The sequence below is a fragment of the Drosophila obscura genome, unplaced genomic scaffold (assembly GCF_018151105.1).
Source record: "Drosophila obscura isolate BZ-5 IFL unplaced genomic scaffold, ASM1815110v1 contig_4, whole genome shotgun sequence".
NCBI classification, from domain to species: domain Eukaryota; kingdom Metazoa; phylum Arthropoda; class Insecta; order Diptera; family Drosophilidae; genus Drosophila; species Drosophila obscura.
Window position 1 is genome coordinate 11,304,287 of NW_024542828.1, and position 22,414 is coordinate 11,326,700.

The 22,414-nt window shown below is 43.7% G+C and overlaps 1 protein-coding gene across 6 annotated transcripts in view; it reads right to left on the reverse strand.

Moving 5' to 3' along the window:
* LOC111069986 (5'-AMP-activated protein kinase subunit gamma-1) overlaps positions 1–22,414 on the reverse strand; it is a 60,848-nt gene that overhangs the window by 1,015 nt on the left and 37,419 nt on the right. For 3 of the 6 annotated variants that reach the window (XM_022360263.2, XM_022360262.2, XM_022360266.2), the window contains 5 exons: positions 8,228–8,361; positions 4,312–4,360; positions 574–864; positions 312–490; positions 35–238 (listed from right to left, as the gene is read on the reverse strand). In XM_022360263.2, the coding sequence (XP_022215955.2) occupies positions 35–238; positions 312–490; positions 574–864; positions 4,312–4,360; positions 8,228–8,361 (857 nt within the window). Of the gene's footprint in view, positions 1–34; positions 239–311; positions 491–573; positions 865–937; positions 1,205–4,311; positions 4,361–5,320; positions 6,413–8,227; positions 8,362–8,495; positions 9,172–9,234; positions 9,761–22,414 lie in introns of those variants that run through there. The other 3 variants (XM_022360264.2, XM_022360265.2, XM_022360268.2) reach the window with 3 other exon arrangements.

Sequence of the window (22,414 nt, forward strand, 5' to 3'; positions counted from 1 at the left end):
ATTGATTGAGGCATTGACTGCAGCTGGGACTTACAATCACATCAAACTTTGCATAAATATCCACCAGACGGCCCTCGGAATCCACTAGGGGCAGCGCAGAGACGCGTCGCTCCACAAACTTCTTGAGCGCCGTAATGATGCTGGTGGTCTCGTCGGCGGTCTCGATGTTGCTGTACGTTCCAATCTTCAGTTCGCGCAGACTCTTTTGCATGTACGCGGGCTTTGGTAATTCGTTAATCTGCAGGCGAGAGAGGGTGAGAGATTCTTAATGGGTGTCCAATGCATATGGTTTGATAGGGAGAGATACTCACATATAGGAAGAGGAACCTCAGTATGCGTTTGTGTGTCAGGATGTAGAGGACATTGCCGGTCGCAGGATCGATCACGGGCAGGCGGTGAATGCGGCTGTGGATGAGAATTTTGATGGCATCGTAGAGGGAGGCATCCGGCCCGATGCTGACCAACGGCATCACCTGATTGTGCAGCACACCTGTGGGAAAGAGAGGCGGGCGAGAAGGCTGGCTTTAGAATGGGTTCTCTACCTCACGATAGGAATGGATCTGTTCTACTTACTCCGCCACGTGTCCAGTTTGTGCTCTTCGAGCTGCTCCATGGAGGCATTGGGCGACTTGTAATACATTTGCAGGATCTTGATAAAGTCCGTGATGGTCAGCATCCCCACAAACTGCTGCTTCTCCGAGTCCCAGAGCGGAGCTGCCCTCACGCCGTTGTAGACGAGCGCATAGAAGGCCTTCTTCACGAGCAGCTGGGTGTCAAAGACCACCAGCTTGGCGGATGTGGGTATCAGATCGTAGCACTTGTGAAAGCGGAAGAACTTGACAAAGATCTGTGAGTCGTCCTCTTCTGCAAGGACACAAGAAAGGAGATAGATATTCGTTAGTCGGAATCATCTAAGAGGCGTATAGGATAAGGACACCTTTCTTGAGCAGCTCCGCTAGCAGACGCTTCCAGGCCTCGGAGATCTGCTCAAACTCTTTGATGCTCTCCAGGGGATAGCAAAGGACATCGGCCGGCCGACCTGTGCCCCCTCCCAGCACCAGGCGACCCGCATGATTCGAATAAAAGTGCAATTGTAACATGCGTCTCAAGGGTTCTTTGTTTTTTGCTCTTTTTTTCACTTTTTTTTATACACTGTGTATCCTCCTCATCAATGCCCCCGCATTACGATCTCTGTTTGATCCGATCCGATTTTGTCTAGTGTGGGTGAGGGCCTGTGGGCTTTAACAATTAACTGGGCGACTCGATTTGGCTGCTAATTGATTGCCGGCCACAACAGAGTCTCAACAGTATAAAAAACAGAACGCTAACTGAGTCCCAGAGAGTTCTAACCGCGAGTTAACTCTAACAGAGATTGCCAACAGAGCTCCAACAGTCACAGAACCGTTCTATGCGTTTCTCACTGTTGCCGGCTAAGCTAAGCATAGACCATTATCATCAAAATGGAATAAGCCCATCCTGCTTTGGGGCGCAAATGACATAAACTGTTGAGGCGCGCGCGTTTCGATAAATTAAATTAAGACATTTTTAATTAAAATAAATGTAGCGTGCGACAAAAGCACAGAACAGACAGAAATACCACGATACACACGCCAAATAGACACCAGAATAGGTTTTAGATTGTTCGCCAAATTGTTCAACAATAAATATTAGTTGAGAGAGAGACAGACATTCAGACAGAGAGAGAGGCGGTGAAGTGGCAGAGGCAGATTCATAGACATCAACTGCGTGGTGTGGCGCGCAGTGTAAACAAATAAATATTGAGGCGGGGCCAAAAGGTGTTAATCAAATAACTATATAATTGTATATACATATATATCGGATATGGGCACTGGGGGCCATAGATCTCCCAGCGATAAATGCAGGCCAAACATTTCAGCGACAGATATCGGGGTACGGATCGGACGACGACAGTTGTGCCAAGAAATTAATTAACCAGAGAAGAGCAGTGCCGTGCAACCTCAACACTGAAACATCTGCATGTCTCTGACGGGGATTTATATTCCATTTTGCATTTGGAAATCTATTACGGCAAATCTTCAAACTGTTTATAGATCACAAATTATTTCAAGACCGACCACAAATTGTGTGCCGCACAGTTGAGATTTTTGTTGGGCATGGACATGGATCAAAGGGAAACAAATTTTGATTTATGGTATATAGAATATAATATATTCAGCATAAAAGGTGCAGAAATATGTCAATGCAAAGATTTTCCAGATATCCAGATTGCACTTCCATTCAACAGTGTTCAATAGTGTTCACTCAGCCTCATGTCCCATCCACCAATCGTTTATCCGATCCGGCCAATGTCCACAGAAAACTCAGCAAACAACAAAAAAGCAGCACAAAAAATGGAAAAGCGTAAAACCAAGAAAATGTATAGAAAAGAAAGCGAAGGCCAGTAGCGGCCGGAAAAACATTTCGTATAAATGGAAATGAAATGTAAAATATTTTAAATGGATACTACATACTCGTACATATATGCAAAAAGCAGTAAAATCATTATTCCCCATTATTCGCAAACATTTAAATGTTAGAAAAATGCAGTTGCCACGCAGGAGGCAGGAGGTGGTAGGGTAGGTGGGAGGGAGGGCCTTCACAGATAAAGAAAGCGAGATAAAAACTTTGGATGAGAAATGGATGAAGGTCTCTGCCTCAATGTTTGAGTGTCAGTGTGTGTTTTTTCCTATCTTTATTGTTGTTCTCTGATTGGAAATATTTAATGTATATATATAGGTTTAACCGCGTATATGGGTTATCGATTCTTGTGCCTTGGTTTTTACTACGTTTTTCTGTTTTCTGTTTGCATTTTGCGTTTCTTTTGACAGCGGGGCACGGGCCACACGAGAGTTAATTGAAATGCTTCTTGCTTGGCTGCTTGGCTGCTTGGCTCTTGGCTTTGTGCGGCACCAAAACAATTGAAAACCCATTTCCCCAGTGGGTGGCATTGGCGGAGGCGGGTTGGTGGATAGACAAAGGTATAGGTGCTTCTGTTGTTGTTCTGTGTGGTTCCGTTCACTTGCTTTTGGCGTCGCGCGGCGCTATTCGAAAATTCTTGACGAATGACTCAAGAGAGAAGAAGAGCCGAGCGAGGGGAGACCTTCGATTCGGTTCGATTTGTCAGTAATCTATATGGCACTCGGATCTATATCCATATATCTACATTGGATATATATACACATATATAAAGCATAAGCCAAACGACAGTACAAGGAGGCTTTTCTTCTCTGGCCAATATTTTCACACGGAACACCGAACGGCACACCGAACGGAACGGAGGAAAACAACCGCCGAGAATCTGTCGTCTGCCCGTCGACGTCTCCGTTCTAAGCGATTCGAAATTTTATCATAAACTGATCTTCTGCAGTCTCTGTTCGGTTTCTCTCTCGGAAAAACTGTTTTCGGCGCAAGGAAAACGCGCAAAAACAAAACAAAACAAAAGATATATAGGGAAAAATACTCCCGAGAGTGGGAGGAACTATCGAAAAAATCTGAGAATATTCTCAGAGCGGAATACAAATTGAATAGAATTCGCTTTTGGTGGTGGTGCTGCTGCTACTGCTGTTCGGGGTTCGGATCGGAACGTATTAGATCGGAACAGATCGTCGAATCTGTTGGGGAATTGACGTTAATGAGGTTCATGAAATGTGTCTGAAATTGCCAACAAATTACAAGCACTGCACACCCTACCCTCCATCCACCCCATTCGCTCTTTCTACAGCCGGTTCACCCCGTTATGGTACACTCTTTTCCGTAGAGATCTCTCTCAGGCGTACTTGGAACCTATTTATAATTAGCATTCGGCGTATAAAGATACTTTGGGGGGTGTGTTCGGGCAACCCAGAAGACAAATCCGCTCTCATGGAATAGTGATATATGTATGTATTGCAATCCCATAATGATTATGTTCCGTGTCGCCCACATACATATGTATGTATCTAAAACACGCAGATACTACTGCCACCATAATCCCCCGTTGAATTATGAGTTCGATTCCATGGCTGGGCATGGCACCTTCTTTCCTTTCCTTTCCTTTCTTCCTTCCTATCTCATTTGGCTCATCGTTTGTCTGTCTCTACGCGTATTTTGGGTTCCTCTGATTCTCGTTGTTATTCTATTTGTTTGCGGGCAAAAAGTGTCGTCGTGTGCCCCAAATGGAGGCCGCCGCCGACTCTTGATCGAATGCCAAGTGTGTCTGCTAATTTATTTAAATTAAACATTTTTTGTTTGTCCCCATGGGGCCCGGGGCATGGGGCAGGTTGAGAGGTGTGATCGAATAATACTACTTACCAAAATCAGATAGATTGCATTTCTCTAGGAACGGATCGGCCACAGGTAGCTGTAAAATTTAAAGGAAAAAACGTATCGTTAGATTGGATTGGATAGTCGGATTAGTCGTATAATAAACAAGGGTTCATCATCATCTGTGAACCCTCTAAGCTCAAAAAGTACTCGAATTCAAAGAATGACCATCTGGGTCATATTTCGTTAATCAAAGAAACTTCATACATGGATGCATTTCAAAGAGAAATAGTTATCATCTGACGTTGCATTGCACTTCAATTTATGACCTCCACTGTCCATACACATACTACTATTATTACGACACGTTAGCTATCATTAAGGGGTGGGTAAGTTACAAGTCGTAAACCATACGTAAGGCATTACGTTACGCAAGTGTATCCCACACCTCCACCAAAAGAAAACGTGATTATATCGTATAGACATTAATGATCTTTTTCCGTTTGCCCCTAAACTGCTCGCGTATTCCCATTGCCATTATCAATCCCTTTTCATATGTGGGTCACCATGATTTGAGCTTTTTTTCATACAAAAAGAGAAGACAGAACGAGAGAACAATACAATATCAAAAGTAAACAATAAGGGAATTATTCCTCCCACTGATAATACCGCTATAATCTCTTAATCTGCACCATAATCACAGATAAAACATCGGAGACTCGACAGAGAGCTACTCACTTGTCGCACATTTACATGTACATATAGTACATGTAGCTTTGAAATTAACATTGAAATGTGTGCAATAGTGGAATTATGACACTTTAACCAGGCACTGGGAATAGATCGGGGGAGGGGGAAAGGCGGGATCGTGAGGCCATTTATATGGCAGTTGAAAAAATGCATTCACATTGAAGCAATTTTAAACATCTTAAATTCCTCTCTTTCTGTGTTCTCTTAAACAGTGCATAGGCTCCTGATGCAGGGGAAAGCTTTCATGCAAAAGCTTCTGTCTCTTCCGCTCTTTCGGTCTCCCGGGGGAAATTGGTGCTGCACTTACACTAATTTTACGACCAGAGCGAGGCAGCAGCTGCTGCTGCCGCTTCCACTGCTCGATCTGTTCCACACTGTAATCACTGCGTCGCCGCATCAGCATGCACTGATGCACCGGGGAGTGGGTACGGGGCGAGGAGTGGGCGCTGCTCACCCGCCGCCTCTCATAGACGAGCGCCTGTTGGACGGTAGCAAAGTCTCCGCGAGTGGAGAAGGAGACAGGTGAATGACCGAGGGAATGGCGCGGACCATTTGCAATCGTATTGTGGTTCCTCTGTTGCTGTTGCTGTTGCTGCTGCTGCTCCATCTGTTGCTGCTGTTGGCTATGGTTGCTGTGTGCCTTGCGACGCAGCAGAGACGATGACATCGCAGCCGTTAGAGTGGCTGTCAGCTTTTTGCCATCAATTTTGCTACATTTGGTGGTGCTTTTGCTGCTTTTGTTGCTGCTGCTTTTGGTACTGCTTTGGCTGCTGTCATCGCGTCTGCTTACGTGCTGGGAATGGCGTTGGCCATCGACGAAATCTTTGATATTTGCACTATTCAGCAGCTGATAGTTGACACTGGCCGCCGTTGAAGGGCCGTTTCCCCCCGACATTAGCCCGGGCAGATGGCTGTAGCGCTTCTTTCGATGGTACAAAGGGGAATTGCTGAGAGAGCGCGCCTTTCGGCTGATTTTTGCATTCTGACTCTCGCTGCTGCTGCTACTGTTGCTGCTGCTCTTTCCATTGCTGTTGTTGTTGCTGTCATTGTCGATGGGGAGATTTGGGTCAAAGCGCACGCTCAATTTGGGTCCGTTTTGGTGGTGGGGACTGGCGCTGAGGCTGCTGCCTTGTGGCAATTTAGAGGTTGCAGCACCATGTGGAACCGCCGGGGAGGGCAGCACACCGACGCGAGGGGCACTCGGCTCGAAGGCAGAATAGCGACGGCGATACATGGAGCACACCAATACCTATGTACACGTACACGCGTGTAATAAAAGACAAAGAAGAAGACGCAGACGCAGAGGCGAAATCGCAGACGGATTTATCAGAAAGCTCTGCTGCGGCGCGGCGGTGGGCGAAGATTATGTGATGCGATTCGCTTTGGTTCCGTGCACGTCTGCGCGCTCACAAATGAAAAAGTAAACTGGTTAAGAGTTTCGCGAGCCCCCACGATCGCCACCAACAGCCCACAAAGAGCGCCACATACAGAGAGATAGAGATAGAGCAGCTAACTAGAGAGAGCAGAGCGTGTGAGAGTGCTAAAGCTTACGCAAAAACAAGAACAAGCAGTGTAACGACGTCGAAGCGGGAACACTCTAGAATGCACTTGAGTGAGACAGAGAGACAGACAGACAGAGGCGAGTAGAATGACTAGATAAACCCAAAAATACATTTCTCTTCTCCCTTACTATTTGTGTGCATTTCTGTTCATGTGCATGTTTTTATTTAGTTAATCTCTTTCGGTTTGCTCTCTCTGTTGGGTTTCCACGTCACCATCACACACGAGGCAAACAAACTGTCATACCCCTCTCCGCCAACAAAGGGTACATTTTTGACGGACGGAGAACCAACAATTACCGCAACAGAGAGAGGGGAAGAGAGGTGGAATTTCTGCATGCACCCACAACGGAATAAACGAAAGGCATTGAGTAAAGAAAAGCTCTCAAGAAGTCCGAACCACTCCCACTCCCACTCAATGCAATTCATGAATATGAGTGGAAGAGGGGAACAAAAGCTTTTGCTTCTGTGTACATTTGTCGTTCTGCGGCCGATAAGTAAAACAAACGGTACTACAAGATTGTGGGCCTTGTACCCGCTGCCATCTCTGCAGAAGAGAGAGAGAGAGAGAGATAGTACGGTGCTCCATAAGTATGGGCTAGTACTTCGCAATGGGCAATGTATTGACGGACATGTGAAATGTTCTCACTCAATTAATCATCATTAGCGGGCGTCCGTATAAGAATAACAAAACCATAGAGAAATATACGCGCACCTTTTTCTATCCGGTGAAAGCCCACACAGATATGACGTCAGAAGTTTGAGCAGAGAAGAATTTCCAAGCATATGCACATTCCCCTCTCGATATAAACCCGTTTCAATGGATCAACCAACAATAACAGCTCCTTTATTTATTGTAATGGGCATTAGGCCCATTAGCCGACCTTGAGGTCTATGTGCGAGAGGTATGTGTGTGCGACAATAAGCGATGGAGAGATAATACAATACTTCGGTCCCGGGTTCACATGTTGATGACGGGGCAATGTTTGGGCAAATTAATCAGTTAACAATATTAGCCGACTAATCTGATAAGTCTGCGATTCAAATATTTCACAACTAAAGCTAAATGGGTGTCAGAAATGGTATGGGAGTATGGGAGTTCGGGGGAATTCTGATAAAATTGAATTTTACTTGACATTCACAATTGCAGAAGGTATTCATGTACACATTACGCGTATTTACACATGGCACCTCGAAAGTATGCTACGTTTATTTGTAGCACTGTGGGGCACCGATCGAAATGCTGTTCTCATGATATTTGGATTTAAAATGAGGGTTTGAGGTTGGATGAATCCCTTGGGAAATATGGCCAAAATATGACGCTGAAGGGAGATTTGCATATGGTTCAGCTATTAAGAGCGAAATATCTAAGTACACTAACAAGTCAAGATAAAAACAGACACATATCCGTCCGCATAAGCTTCATGGAAATATTTACAGCTGGGAACAAAAAAGAGATGAGAGATTTTCCCACACGGTTGATAAAAAAAAGAAGGAGAAACAGGAGATAGTACATGGATGATTATATATGTACTATTACGTATTGCATATCTGGGAACTGGGAAGATAGCAACTTTGTTGACATTTCAATGTCTAGATACGCGAAACGAAACCCTCTTGCTGGGGATATATAAATACATAAGTTCTCGACTTACCCCTCTGGAATCTCTGAACAGTATGGCCGCATGGTATGGATCCAGTGTTCCATCGCCGCGCAGCCCTCGACCGGCAGCCCCCACAGAGGCACGTCGTTTCTCCAGATCGGCAGAGGCACGACGCATATGAGCACCTATTTAGGCAACAGGAATGAAGAATGATTAGTATAAGATATGACTACATAAATGCAACGATCTAATCCTAATCCTAAGTGAATAGCAAGTACCAGATGATAGATGGACCCCCGTACAAACCCTTTCCCTTTACCTTCTTTGACAATGCGATCGTAGATCTTGTAGGTGGCGCCGCAGTCGTCGAGGATGCGATTGGGGCGACTGAGTGTGTTCACGTCCAAGCTCTTGGAGCGCGTGCGAAAGTTCTCCTGCGGATCGTTCTGCGGCGATGTGCAGACGCTCTGGGCATCGTGGTGCTTGCGTGGCCACACGTGTATCTTCTTGCCGAAGTGCTTGAGCAGCTCCTGGATCGAGTGGTGGTGGTGATGATGGTGATGGTGCTTGCCGTGTTTTCCATGCCCCTCCCTGTGGGAGGGCGACTGTCCCGCCTGCTGCTTTTCTGTGGACTCGTCAACGCTGAGGCTCTTGGCGAAGGAGGCGTTGTCGAAGCGATGCCGCTGAAATGCCCCACCACCGGCCATACCGCTGTCCGTGCTGCCACCACTGGGGCCACTGTAGTCGTCAAGCGATGTGTTGGCCGCCGTCACGCGGTGGAAGATCGAGATGGCCGTGGGCCGCTCCCCGCTGTCACGCTGCTGGCCGGTGGCGCCCGTGTGGGTGAAATACTGATGATCCGCCTGGCTCTCGTAGATGAGGTCCAGATCATGGGGAAAGAACCCTCCTCCGGCACCGCCTCCTCCACCGCTTCCGCCTACTGGCGCTGTGGCCGGTGGGGAGCCAATTTCCGGACCGCCGCTGCGACGCATGCTCTGCAAGGGATGGGTATCGGGATTAGAGGGTGCCTCACAGCACGAGGGATGATCTGTGCTTACGCCGTAGACTGCCGGACTGTGAGATCGTTCTAGGAAACTGCGCTTCGAGGAGGGCGTACGCTTCAGGCTGCCGCTGTGCCCCGACCCGCTGGTGTACCAACTGTCGTAGGAGTTCCTTTGGCCACCGCCTGCTGCTCCTCCGCCACCAGTGCAGCTGCCGCCTCCCCCGTGATTCTCCAGCGATTTGTGGGCATCGGGCACGGCCTGTGGCTGGGAGTGGGTGTGGCGATCGCTCTGCCACTGTGCGTAGGCGCTGCCCGTGACACCTCCGCTGTTCGAATTGGAGCTGGAGCTGCTGGAGGAGTCGACGCTGTAGAGGCGGTCGCTGCCATTGCCATTGCCGTAGCCGTGCGACCAGTTCTCAGAGCCAACGCTGAGCTGTTTCTCTACGGCATGCTGCCGATAGAGGTGAGTGATGCCATGCATTGCTGGGCCGTCGTTTTATTTTTGGTTTGGTTTGCTTTTGTTTTTTTTTTTTGTTGCTTTGTCAATTATTTTTTAAGTTATATTTGTTGCTGTTGTTACACTTTTTTAACGCAGTGTAAACAGTATTTATTGTTTTTGTTTGTTTTTTTTTTCGTGCAGCTGTCGCGCTTGTCAAAATTGTTAGTTCAAAACACTGCGATCCTTCTCTGATCGCTATTGCTGTCTCTCTTTCGCCTTGTAAAAGTCACATAATCCTTCAACTGTAAAATAAAAACATCACATCATTCTCTCGCTCGCTCGCACTATCAATCATTCCTAATGCACTTTTCTCAGAGAGCTTTTGCTCTTTCACACTCCCCGTCTCGCTCACTCCTAGGTTGAACGCACTGAAATTAAGTCAAAGCTGCAGCCGCACACACACACGCACACGCACCGCATGCACAAACAGATGCAGCGCGCTGGTGTCGACGTCGGCTCGTCAGCGTTTCATTTGTTGTTTCTCTTATTTGATGTTGTGTTGTCTTTTGTTTGCCGCTTCGCGTATTTTTTTTCTACATTTTTAAACACTTTTATTTTAAAATTATTGCATTTTGTTTGTTGGCAGTTTCGCGGGAAGGAGAGGAGAAGAAGAAGGGAGGAGAGAAAAATAAAAGCCAAAAAAAAGCATGCACTCGACTCAATATTGACGCTGTCAGCGGTGCCATTGGTTCGACAACGCCAGCAGCGACTGCGCAGCGGCAGCGTTGGTATGCACTTGAACAAGTTCAGCACCCACCCACACGCAAGGCAGAGCAGAGTCAATGCGCGCCTAGGTTTTTGTTGTATTTTCGCATTCTGATTGTTGCGGTTGCACTCTGCTGCGAAAATAAATAAATGCCTAATCGATCATTTCATAATAATAATCTCGGACAATGCTTGCGACATTTTTGTCACCTGACCACACGGGTGGGAGCCTGGCTTCAGGGTCGTCGGGGTTCTAGGTGGGGGCAGCGACACAATTGTCGGCTGGCAGGCTGGCTTTATACCGTTGTGGCTCCCTCTGCTCACCACTCGTTCTTTATTCCTCTCTCTCTCTCTCTCTCTCGTTCTGTAGGTGCACTTGTGGTTTTCTGATAGTCAACTCCCATGGGTAATTAAATCATATAATGCAATAAATACGAGTAAATGTTGCTCCCCTGCATCTCTGTGTGCCAGAGGGAGACTGACTGCACTCTGTTGATAGCTTTATAAAAAGTCCACAGCACACACACACACACTTGGGCGAATCGTTTGCTTGATTTAAATAAACGGCCTTTATCTTTATCGCTATGTAAAAAAACAAACAGCGAACACAAGAGTGAGACGAAGACTGACGGAAAAAAAGAGAGAGAGAGAGATAGAGGCGAAGGTGGAGTAATGGCGCAGGCCGAGCGAGCGGGAACCGGGACCACTTATAAAGCAAAGAAAAACAAAGTTGAGTTCTATTTATACTATCAACGCAACAACAACGCAAGCAGCGGCCGCAGCAACGAATGATTGAATAAAAAGTGTTTGATAAAAAGCAATGGGAGGAAGATGGAGGAAGAAAATGACAAAATAATGTCACAAGAAATATTGATTGGGTTTCCATAAGTGGCTGTTTGGGAACATATTTCACAATTTAATCAAATTTTAAAACTTTTGTGTGACGTAGAACAATGGGTGAGGAAGAGCCAAAGAGAGGCGACACACAGAGCACAGGTTCAATTGAGGTTAAGTTGACACCGACCGACACACGCCCCAGAGGGAACCGCCACCCACCCCCTTTATTTACCGTAATCAAATTTTGTATAAATAATGCAAAAAAATATAGTATATGTTGAAACGGCCGGCCGCCCACGCACACACATACTTATTTATATTCACACAGAAATACGCACACAACCGAACCGCTTAGCTAAGAATTCGAGCAGAGAATGAACAGCAGAATGGAAAGAACAGAGCAAAATATGCACGTGCTGCCTGCCGACGCGTAAACAAGAGCCAGCGCAAGAGAGAGAGAGAGAGAAAGAGTGGGAGGCAGAGCAGCAGCAGAAACAGAGAGAGTGCCGATGCTGCTGCTGCTGGCACCCAGAGATTGCGATAACTGTGCACTGCCAAAGCTCTTACGGTGGGGGGGTGTGGTGTGGCCTTGAGCGAGTATGCAAAATCGAGACTGACAGGAAGAAGCCCTCTCCTCCCGCTCATGAGAGTACCTCTGCACTCTGGAGCATGTGGAAATTGACGATAGAAAAACGTGTGGAACAGTTTCCATTTTATTTGGCTGGCGGGCATCTCAAGGGCATTAGACATGGGACCAAGTGGGCCATAAATAAAAAAAAAACAAACTTCGACAGTTTGGGAATTCTCTTAGGTTCTTGTTATAGAAATCAAATAAACTGCGCATTTCGGGACATAAGGATTAAAAGGACGCTTCAAAGTATGCAATGGATGGAACGTGCTTGCCACCCCCATCCACCATTTTCAGTGGTTGGAAGGAGGAAGGCAGCGAGAAAGCAATAAACTTTGGGCAAGGTCACAAGCCCCCAAAAATTATGACGCATGCGTGTAAAGAAAGTAAAAGTATGTACATGTGTACAGTATAAACTCCTCAAAAAGGACATACGTAGAGTCAGAGAGAAGAGAAGACATCCCCTAAAGAGCGTTTACTGTACAATAGTACATAGATTCATTCCTCTATGTTGCGCACACATTTACACTTTCGACAGTCTCTCCCAAAAGTCTCCTAACACTCACCGTACGCTCCACCAAAGAAATTGCGCATTTGAGTCAAGTGTTTAAACAAAAATCTTTGATTAAAATGCCAAAAATTGTAAATGGAATACTATAGAGACCCCCATCGACCAGAGCAGACCCCCACTAGACGACAGGCGCCAAAATGATAAGGAATAAAACACACAAAGTACATACATTCTTAAGAGATAAGATTGTTGTTTGTTTGCTGAAAGAGGGTGGCCTATCGCAAAATACGATTCGATTGTGGGCCATGCATATTCGGTTTGGCTCAACCTGTTTGGTTTTTATTTACGACTTAAAAAAGTAACTGGAAACCGTTTTCTTCTATTATTTTCTTTGCTGAAAGCTGCTTAAAATGCAACTGTGACTTGCTTTATATCATTCACCTTGAACGTGACTGGGCTATGGGATACATATGTACATATGTGTAAATAAATATTGGAAAAACCCAGAACGAACCCCTCTTGAAGACCATGCCCTGACCACGCTCTCAACATTCCGCTTTGGGATCTGCTGAAGTGTGCGATTTTTCGCAGGTAAGGGGCAGGGCACCATTCCTCCAATTACACATTTTTGGCTTAAACTCAATTATTTTTGTGCTGAGTTTTGTTTGCCTGTTTGCACAGATACAGATACTCGTATCACATACAACCCCATGATTCAGTTCTGAGTATAGAAATACGGAATAGGAGAAGCAAATATTTGAACGCTGGCTTTGAGATGGAAGGGAAAATGTAGAGTGACAAGTGCGGTGGCAGCCACCTAATGATATAACAAATTTCAAGAGCAGTAGCTCTCCGACTGAAAAGACTTTCGTAATACAGTTTACAGTTTACAGCAGAAATATCTCTGGCATTGCAGTATCTGAATCATCCGATAGCACCTCCCTCAGGCATTGTTTTTACCACGTACACCATTCTTTTCTATATTCAATTTGGATTTACATATGCATAATACGCGCATGAGCAAGTTCAAGGTTTCAGCCACATTAACATTCTGCAATAATTTCCATGACTAATTAATACTTTTAGCAATTCCTAAAACGTATTTAATGGAGCAATTTATGGGGAAAAACAATAGATAACCTTCCCACCAAACAGAAGTGGAGTGCCATTTAATTGTCATTTCGTTGTCATATAATCGATTGCTTGCCGCCCAAAAAATGAATGAATGAAGCTCCGACACGCGGCTCTGACCTTCTGAAATGTCGCTGACCCTCTCACTCAGCGCTTTCCTTCTTAAAGATTGCACAACGGCATGCAGTTTTGGGTCATGCCCTTCGTAGAGAACTTTGAACTTTGCGCTCGGAATAGGGTCAGGCAGCGTGCCACCGTGAAATTTCTCGACTGGCAACGTCCTTGCAGTTGCATAAAAACGCCTGCCTTTAGCCAAGAACAAACCCATAAAACTGTCAAACTTTTGTAAATTTCCACTTGTTTTTCGCAGTTTTCTTTCCCAAAATGATCTGTCTGTCTGCTGTTGGTCTCCGTTTCCGCATCATTAGAGACCCGCATGCAATTAAACAAATGCAAATTGTGTACAGTGTGTACGGTGTGTGTGTGCTTACTGCAGCTGCGACAGCATTACAACCGGAAGGAAGCCCCCCCGCACACGTACTATGTATTTACACAGAACTTTACACACTGTTGTTTCTGTTGCTGTTGCTGTTGCCATCCGTTAATTAGTTTTGTGAAAAAAAAAAAACGAAACGGAACCCGCCACGCCCCCGTACACGGAATAGAGAGCACATAGAACGCATCGCATCGCATCGGAAGACGCACGGACGGAACCTTGACGGGAAATTTGCGTAGAACACAAATCGTATAAAGAAAAGTCCCTCAAATGTGTGTGTGTGTGTGGATTGTGTTTGCGGTTTTTTTTGTTGTTGCTGTTGATTCCTCCCCCCAGCCAGCGCTCTGTGGCTAATGCAATTTTGGCATCGAATACAACAACACTCATTCGTTCATTCGAGCATCCGATCCGAGTATCTCATCTGCATCTCGTTGACAGCGCGGGTCAGCAGCAGGGGGTCAACTGTTGGACTCGGGGCCCCCCCGCTGCTATGCCAATCCCTGCACAAATTCTACAGACCTCTTCCCGATATCCCCCCACAGCCAACCAACTTTCAATCCCCTAGTGCAGTGCGGTTGATGCTCAACTTTTATGTGCTTAAACTTTTCCACTTTAACTTTTCTGTATTTTGTCATTGGGAAAAGTGTTTCTATATGATATGGTAATAATAGTGGTATTTATTCCACAGGAAATTTCTTATGAATTATTCTCTCAGAGAATTTCACCAGCTATCGTTTCGAAAAATGCAATTGAAATTAAAACAAAACAGTAACTAGAGAGAATAGTTTTGATGCCCTCCCATAGATGATGACTCGCCGTGACAGTAGCAGCAGACAGAGAGGGTGGGAAAGAGAGAGAGACACGCGTTAGGGTTTATGCAATCGGTATACATATAGAGATATAGAGGGATATTTAAGATATATTTGTAGAAGAGCTTCCCCAGTGGCTGTTGGTTGTTAGTCAGTGTTTGCCGTCGCTCGAAACCGGTGAAAATTAGCAAATTAAATGAGAGTTGGCGGACGGGGACTTGGACTTCCTCGTGGCTACAAGTGCACTCTCACACTCACAATCGCACTCACAGTCGCACTCACACTCACAATATTCGCACTCGTAGTTTGCCTGGAATTCAATTAATGAGTGCAGCGCGTGTTGTCGGTTTTTTCGTTTTTCGCTTTCTGTTTGCACTTCTAATGGGACCCACGACATCTGATTCACATTTGCAGTTGAAGTGTGTGCTGTGCTGTGCTCCTCCTCCGACCCTCCTACCCAACTGAACAAATAGATAGTTGGTGCTACACAGTAGAAGAAAGGGAAAGATAGAGGAAGACAGGGGCTCGACTTGGTAGCTGCTCTATCATAAGGTGATCTTTAACCTAAAAGGCAGGCGGATCAGATCGGATCGGTGCATACTGGTGATTTCTGCCGAGATCTGCCTTGGGTTTCCCTCCCTTAGGCCTTTCGCTGTACCATCCCCACAACCTCTATATAATCTATAATACTGTGTCCATCATCCATCAAAATGCTTGCCTTTCAAGGGGTCATAACAAATGAGATTCACGCGCCCCACCAACAACACCACACACACACACAAATAAATTACCCTCTTACTTGCTGATTTTGTTAAGTACTTTTCTGACGTCACAAGTAACGATTTATCAACGAAAGAAAAAGATTAAGAATTGAAGAAAACACAGTAGAAGAAAATGCGGGAGCTTTCCCATTGTTCTTTTGTATGTTGTTGAATTTTTAGGTACTATCCATGGATTTTTCAGAGCAATGATTATCTTGGCCCAAATTTAAGTTTGAAAAATCTTAGATTTTCCATTATTTTCCTTATCTTGAGCTTCTCTTCCATCCATTCCCAAGCATGTGTGTGTAGTCGTATCTACCATCTACCGCACATACTGACGTCAATGGGTAATGTAAACTCATGCAAATTAGGGAATATTTTTGGCAGCAGGTCCTCCTCTCCTACTCGGTCTCTTCTGTTCTGTCTCCAGTGCTAATTAGATTTTACGAGCCTCGTTTGCTGTCCATGTGGGTGCCTGTGGGTGTGACAGGGACAGTTATTGAACCTGACTCTTGGCTGGAGGCCAAGAAGCCATGAAATTAAGATTGTAGATTGTACAATGGGGTGGGGAACATTCCTCTCTTTCCTGCTAAATAGGCAAAGATTACGACAACGCATCCCTCACTCAAGGACAATGGGCAGAAGACAAAAGAAATGAGTGAAGTGAATGACAGGAGGACGAGAGACACAGTTGTCAGGAAAGCGTGGAATGAAAAATGAAAATGTTAATGTCGAAACATAATGAAGGAAAGCCTGACAGCCAGTCCTGAAAATAATGCGCAGACACGCACGATTTTAAAGAGGGAAAACACGCGAGGAAAAAGGCTGAAAAATGTGCTCTGTGGTGTTTGTATCCCAAAGAAATCCTGTGTCAGTCATACCCCACATTGTGGAAACTGCATTAAAATATCGAACTATGGATGCTCTAACAAACACCTTTAAATTCTGTAATAAACCTTGACACATGTCGCATGTCATGCGGCAGTGCCCCTCGGTAGTTGGCAGGCAGACTTTGTGTTGTGTTGCATTGACAACTTCCGCGTGTGCGAAAAACATAAAACTAAACAATTAGCAAAATTAACAATTAACATACGAGTGGATGTAGTGGACTCCTCCCGCAAACATTAATTATTGCTCGGACGAGGGTTCTCCAGAGACAGATAGAGAGAGATCTTACAACGAATTAATTTGTTTACCAAATGGAAAGTACACTCGTCACGGCGATATATGTATGTATGCGTATACTGTAAATAAACAGAAGATAGACATATCTTTGTGTGTGCGCACATATCTGGCAAATGGCAAATGCAAACGATGAGCAAACAACTAAATTGTTGTTCTTGTTTTTTGCTATCAACAAAAAGTCAAGCCTTTTGCTTGCATTCTGGAATGAATGATTTCTACAGTGGATGCACTTTCAGAGGGGATATCTATAGAGACAGCTTTCCCAGTTTCTAGTAGTGTTTTCTTTGCAAATATAAACCATATTCCACATTCTGTTTGCATAAGATACACTCTAGGAGCGACGGACGGCGGACCGGACGGGGGTCACAGAAGGCCAGAGGGGTGAAGTGTTTACTCATTCAAGTGTGCGACGCCAGTTTCGAGTATATATTGTTGACCAATTGCTTGTCATCTGTCGATGGCAGTTGAATAGAAATGTATTTGATTTGTCATTGATCCAACCACCCACTATACCCCGGAAGGGAGCACAGGTCACCGGCAAGACTTAGTCCAGCAGCGCCCCTCGGTCTGACGTGTTTCTGCATGGGATTCACTCTTAACCCCTGATTATTATCAGACATAAAGGAGAGGAAGAACAAAGCACAAATTCTACAGAGCACAGGGGGGAAATAACTCAGCACAGCGATATTCGATACTCAATAATCAATCGTGCATGCTAATTATTGTGGCTTTTAAAGTGGGTGTGTTTGACTTTTAGCAACTCTCATGCGAGCACTCGATTTGTTTGTTAATATATCTACACACCACACCACACATACCCATACAGGGGCTACACAGATATCGTATCTATACCTATATATACTCGATTCACTGTATAAATCAAAAGCTGCGTGCTAAAACCCACAAAGTGCACTGAAAATTTGTATTTAAAATTAGCAAAACTCACACCAGCCAGTGAAAAAGGGAGACAAATCAAGAAAATGTCACGTTTTGGGGTTTTGTTTTTAAGATCAGAGGGATATCCATAGGTACCCGAGTAATTAACCATTCAACTGGTTTACTACCAATACCAATAAATATTATAGGTTTACAGTGGAATGGCCTGTGGAACGGACGGGTATTGTGAATGAATCTTTAGCCTGCGTTTCAGAGGAGAGTCGCCGCAGCCTCCTTCCACAAATGCCACGAGCTACCCATTAAGTCCTTAATGTGATTTGTAGTTTGCACAATGTTCCACATCTCCTTCATTGTCCGATACGATACAGGATTAAGTTGCAAAAAAGAGCAGAAGCAGAGAGCAGAAGCAGTTCAAGGACAATTGCTTTTGTGGGTGCCAGCCAGAGCGTATTTTTTATGGGGCATACTCTGCCAATGACGTGCGACAACGAAGGTCGTTTGGTGCACGAACAGGAGGAGACTGCGGACTGAGACAGAGACCGTGACCGATTCGAAACGCGACCGCCTGGGGAGGATCCGCATTAAGTCCGCTTGGCGTGCAAGCAATTAACCAAGAGAAATGTATTCGTATTACCATGAATAGTTACATCTTGCTTACGCAGAAATAGGAGAGGTTTAATATTTATTAAGGGGAGCACGTTAATTGCTAGAAATTTATGGACGGGAGGAGCGAGAGTTCCGGACCGATACAAAATTATACATATATTCTTGAGCAGACACTTGTGACTCGACAATTTATGGAAACCAGAGAAGGTTTATTTGATAAAGGATCATTCATCTTTCTTCTACTCCCCCAAGATCTCGCCCAGCCAATCTCCCAGAGATCTATCTGCTCTGTTTTGCTCTTCTGGAAGAGCACCCTGTATGCTAAGTGCACTCACTATATGTACATATTTACAATTTATGCAGCAACACCCGAGAGAGCAAACAACAATCGCTACTTGTTGTAATTAAGGCAACACAACACAGCAACAGAGTAGCCAGAGCAACAACTGAACAGAACAACAAAATTACAAGGCAGAGCAGAGGCATATGCAGGGGGGAGGCAGTACTATGAAATATTTATGTTGTTCCAAGTTGAGATTATAATTGAGTACAAAAATAACAAAAACAACAGCAACAACAAAAATCGAAGTAAAACAGAGATTTAATAGCCGTTTAAAGTAAGTTCCTCCTCTTGACCCAATTCACAGGCGCCCGACCCCTTTCAATACGAAACACTAACACAAACACACAAAAAACGCAGCCGCAGCAAACATCTCGAAATACAGATCTATAATCTACAAGTTCAGATCGAGAAGTCCAAGTTGGGAGCATGAAATAATTGTGCTTGAAAATGGGAAAAGGTCTCTCTGAATGATTGATGAGCGGAGAGCGTGCGCTGCGAACATTATATAACGGGAACTACGGATAGATGGATGCATTTATTGCATGACCAAAAATTTGTTTCTTTTCTAGGAGATTCCAAAGGGAAAACTATCGTTTGTGATGGAAAAGTTCAGTGAACTGACAAATAAACAAAAGCAGCATCAAATTTGATTTGTTTTACATCAAAATTTCCACACAAAAATACCTTGTATTGTGGTTGGAAATTTCGATGAAGGCCAAAGGAAATTAGTGGAAAATGTTGTTCAAAACGGGGAGCATTTATATAGCAATCAAAACTATTTATATAAAATGTAGAGAACTTCTGATAATAACAAAATGAAATGTGTAATATAGATTAGTTTATTACAACAGGTTCTGTTCTCTATATTTTTTTTTATCTATAATATATCATTGTTGCATTCTACGCAGCAGGTCTACTTTTGTTTGTTTCTAGTAACGGAATTTTCATGAATTTTCACCACACAATTAATGGGGAAATATTTTACACGTACTTACTATTGCATATATATTTATGGGAATATATTTTAATTTAAAATCTGTTCAGGGTCGTTGCAAGAAGGGATTTTAATGTCCATCGACTTTCTGGGATCTGATAACTCTTATAGTCATTCGGTTAACGATTTACAGCTTTTTTTTGTACTTTATTATAAGCTCCGATTGTAAATCTGTGAATTACGATCCACATGACAGTGACTAACCTCTTAACACCTTCCATCACTCTACCGCGCTCTCCTGCGACACCCACACCGCTTTAAGCTTCAAGGACGTCCTACCACGACGACACACACACACACACCCTGTACCGAACACTGAACCGAACCCGAATCCCGAGGTAAAAAAGTCTTGGTTCTGTCTTGAGGCTTTTGCTTTTGCGTCGCGCACTTGAAAATCAAAGCCAAATGATTGGAGCTTCCTCTCCCCTTCCATATACCTCTCAGAGAGTGCGAAATGTGTGCGCTCACTCTTTCACACACCTATCAAGTGGTTGTTGTTGTCCAAAAAATCCAAAAACAAAAAAAGCGCAACGAAGAACATTTCTGCTGCGCAATTTCTTCTTCGGTGGCAGCGGCGTTTTCTTCCCTTCGTTTTCTGCTGGCAGAGCATCGCTGCCTCTCTTTCCCACTCTTAGTGAAATAAAACACTTCCCATATGCTTAGCTACTGTTGTTGTTGTTCCTTTTCTTCTTTTTGTTTCTGTTTTTGTTTTTGTTTTCGTTTTTGTTTTTCATCTCGTTTTCGTGCCGGCAAAAACAAAAGTTTTATGTAATTTCGGGTTTGGTCATAATCAAGCATGGAAGAATGCGTTAAGTAGACCATTCCGACTAAGGGATACCCATTGCTTTGGTGGGAGATGTTAAGCAATAGAGTAGGGGTAGAAAGGTAGCTCTGCCTTAGAGAGAACTTCAGAAAGAGGGCGCATTTAAAAGCCCCCAATTTCTATATGTTCAGAGATGGATATACTACACGATTCTTCCCTGCCTTCTGCATAGTACAGCCCTCAAGTACTGGGTACATAAAAGGTTTGGGCTTCTGAGTAATTGAAAAACATTTGCTCTTGGAGCATAAATTTCTATATGAATTAGATAGGCTGGAAAATAAATACGATACGAACGAGTACGCACCGAATTTATGGATTTATTTTGATTGCTTCTACTTTGAGTGTGGTTGGGGGTGTGGTGTTTATTAATCTGTTTACTCTCTGGCTAAAATATCGCAATAAAACTCATCTTATTGTTGTTTATGCTTTATAAGGGAAGCCATCCGCCCACCTAAACAGAAACTGAAACCGAAACTGACCTATTCCAAGTGAATTTCAATTGCTGGCTCTGTTGTGTGGGAATTTGTTTTGCTTTGCTATTGAGCGACTGATTATTATTATTATTATGGAAAGTTCTATGGGAAGGTTATCATGCAACCAAGGGGGCGCGCTACTAATTCCACAATTATCAGGGAAAGTCCGCGAGTACACGAAGATCGCTAATCACCAATGCATAATAACAGCTTTATTTTAAGTCAAAATGCACAAAAAATGAGGTTTTATTTGGTTATTAATAAACACAAACAGAATTCAAAGAAAGAGCAATAGAGAAGAACGGGCAACGATCATCCAAAGAAACACCTGCAGAGCTCGTTTCCAGATCATTTGACTTTATCCAAAAGTTAATTATGGTTTATTATGCAAAACAAACCTCAAACACACATTCATCGCTATCTGTGGTTGTTCCTCTCGGAATATCTTCCCTACAGATACTGATAGAATGTGGTTCTGCCTGCTTACGTCACAACACCTCATCATCATCACATGAACAGCAGCCGATTGGCGCCTCATAGTCATAAATCAAGTAAGTCTCATCATTCCCTCTACTTTTCGCTCATTTAAATAAAATTCGAACAAAAATAACGAAATGATAAGCTTCAAGAAAACGCAAAAACTAAATTGAATCAAAAACCATCAGATACATACATACTTATGTATGTAGATACTTTTTGCCGGCACATTTTGGCACTGTTGAAGAAAAACAGAGCTGAAACCTGAAAGTTTGTAAAACATCACCAAAAATCTCGCTTTCGAATTTAAAGAAAATATCCCTTTAGTTTCAGAACTCTTTAGATGTGCAGAATTTAACAAAGCAGCTGCATCTTCCATTTGTTCCAGAAACTTCTATGGAGAATCTCGTGGAGTTTGTTCCTTTGGAGAAAGTTTTCACTGAGATTTCACTGTTTTATATTAAAAAAATTATAACTCTATACTTTGGATTGTTTTTGTAAGAAGTTTAAGAAACATGTGGTCTCAGATTCCGTAGCTCAAATGAAACTAATGGAATTTATTTTAACAGACAAATGAGTCATTCAATTTTTCGAAACAATTGTTCGGAGGTGCTTTTTGGTTCTTTAAGATCTCTGGGAAAACTCTGTGTAAACACACTTTTTCAACTCACTATAACAGTATTTTGGATCTATTTTATTTATAAAATTCAGACACATGGCAGGTCTTTTATTTTCTCTCTTCTGCTTCTGATTACTTTATTGTGCAATTACATCGATCTCCCGATCGAGCTGGGAGACAAAGTTGTTTAATTTTTTAACTTTATGCAATGTCTCTCTTTTACTCATTTGTTTTTTGTGTAATTATTTTGGGATTTAATATTTTTTTTCAGGTTATTTGGCTAATTACCAAGGAGGCTGTGGTTGATAATTATCAACTTGTTTATTTTAGGTATTAACTTTATCTAACATTTCTTATTTTTGTATATTCTGTATTTCTTACAGCTGTTTTTGGATGCTAATGTTGTCGAAATATTTAATATTTTCGGTCGGTTCTCACTAA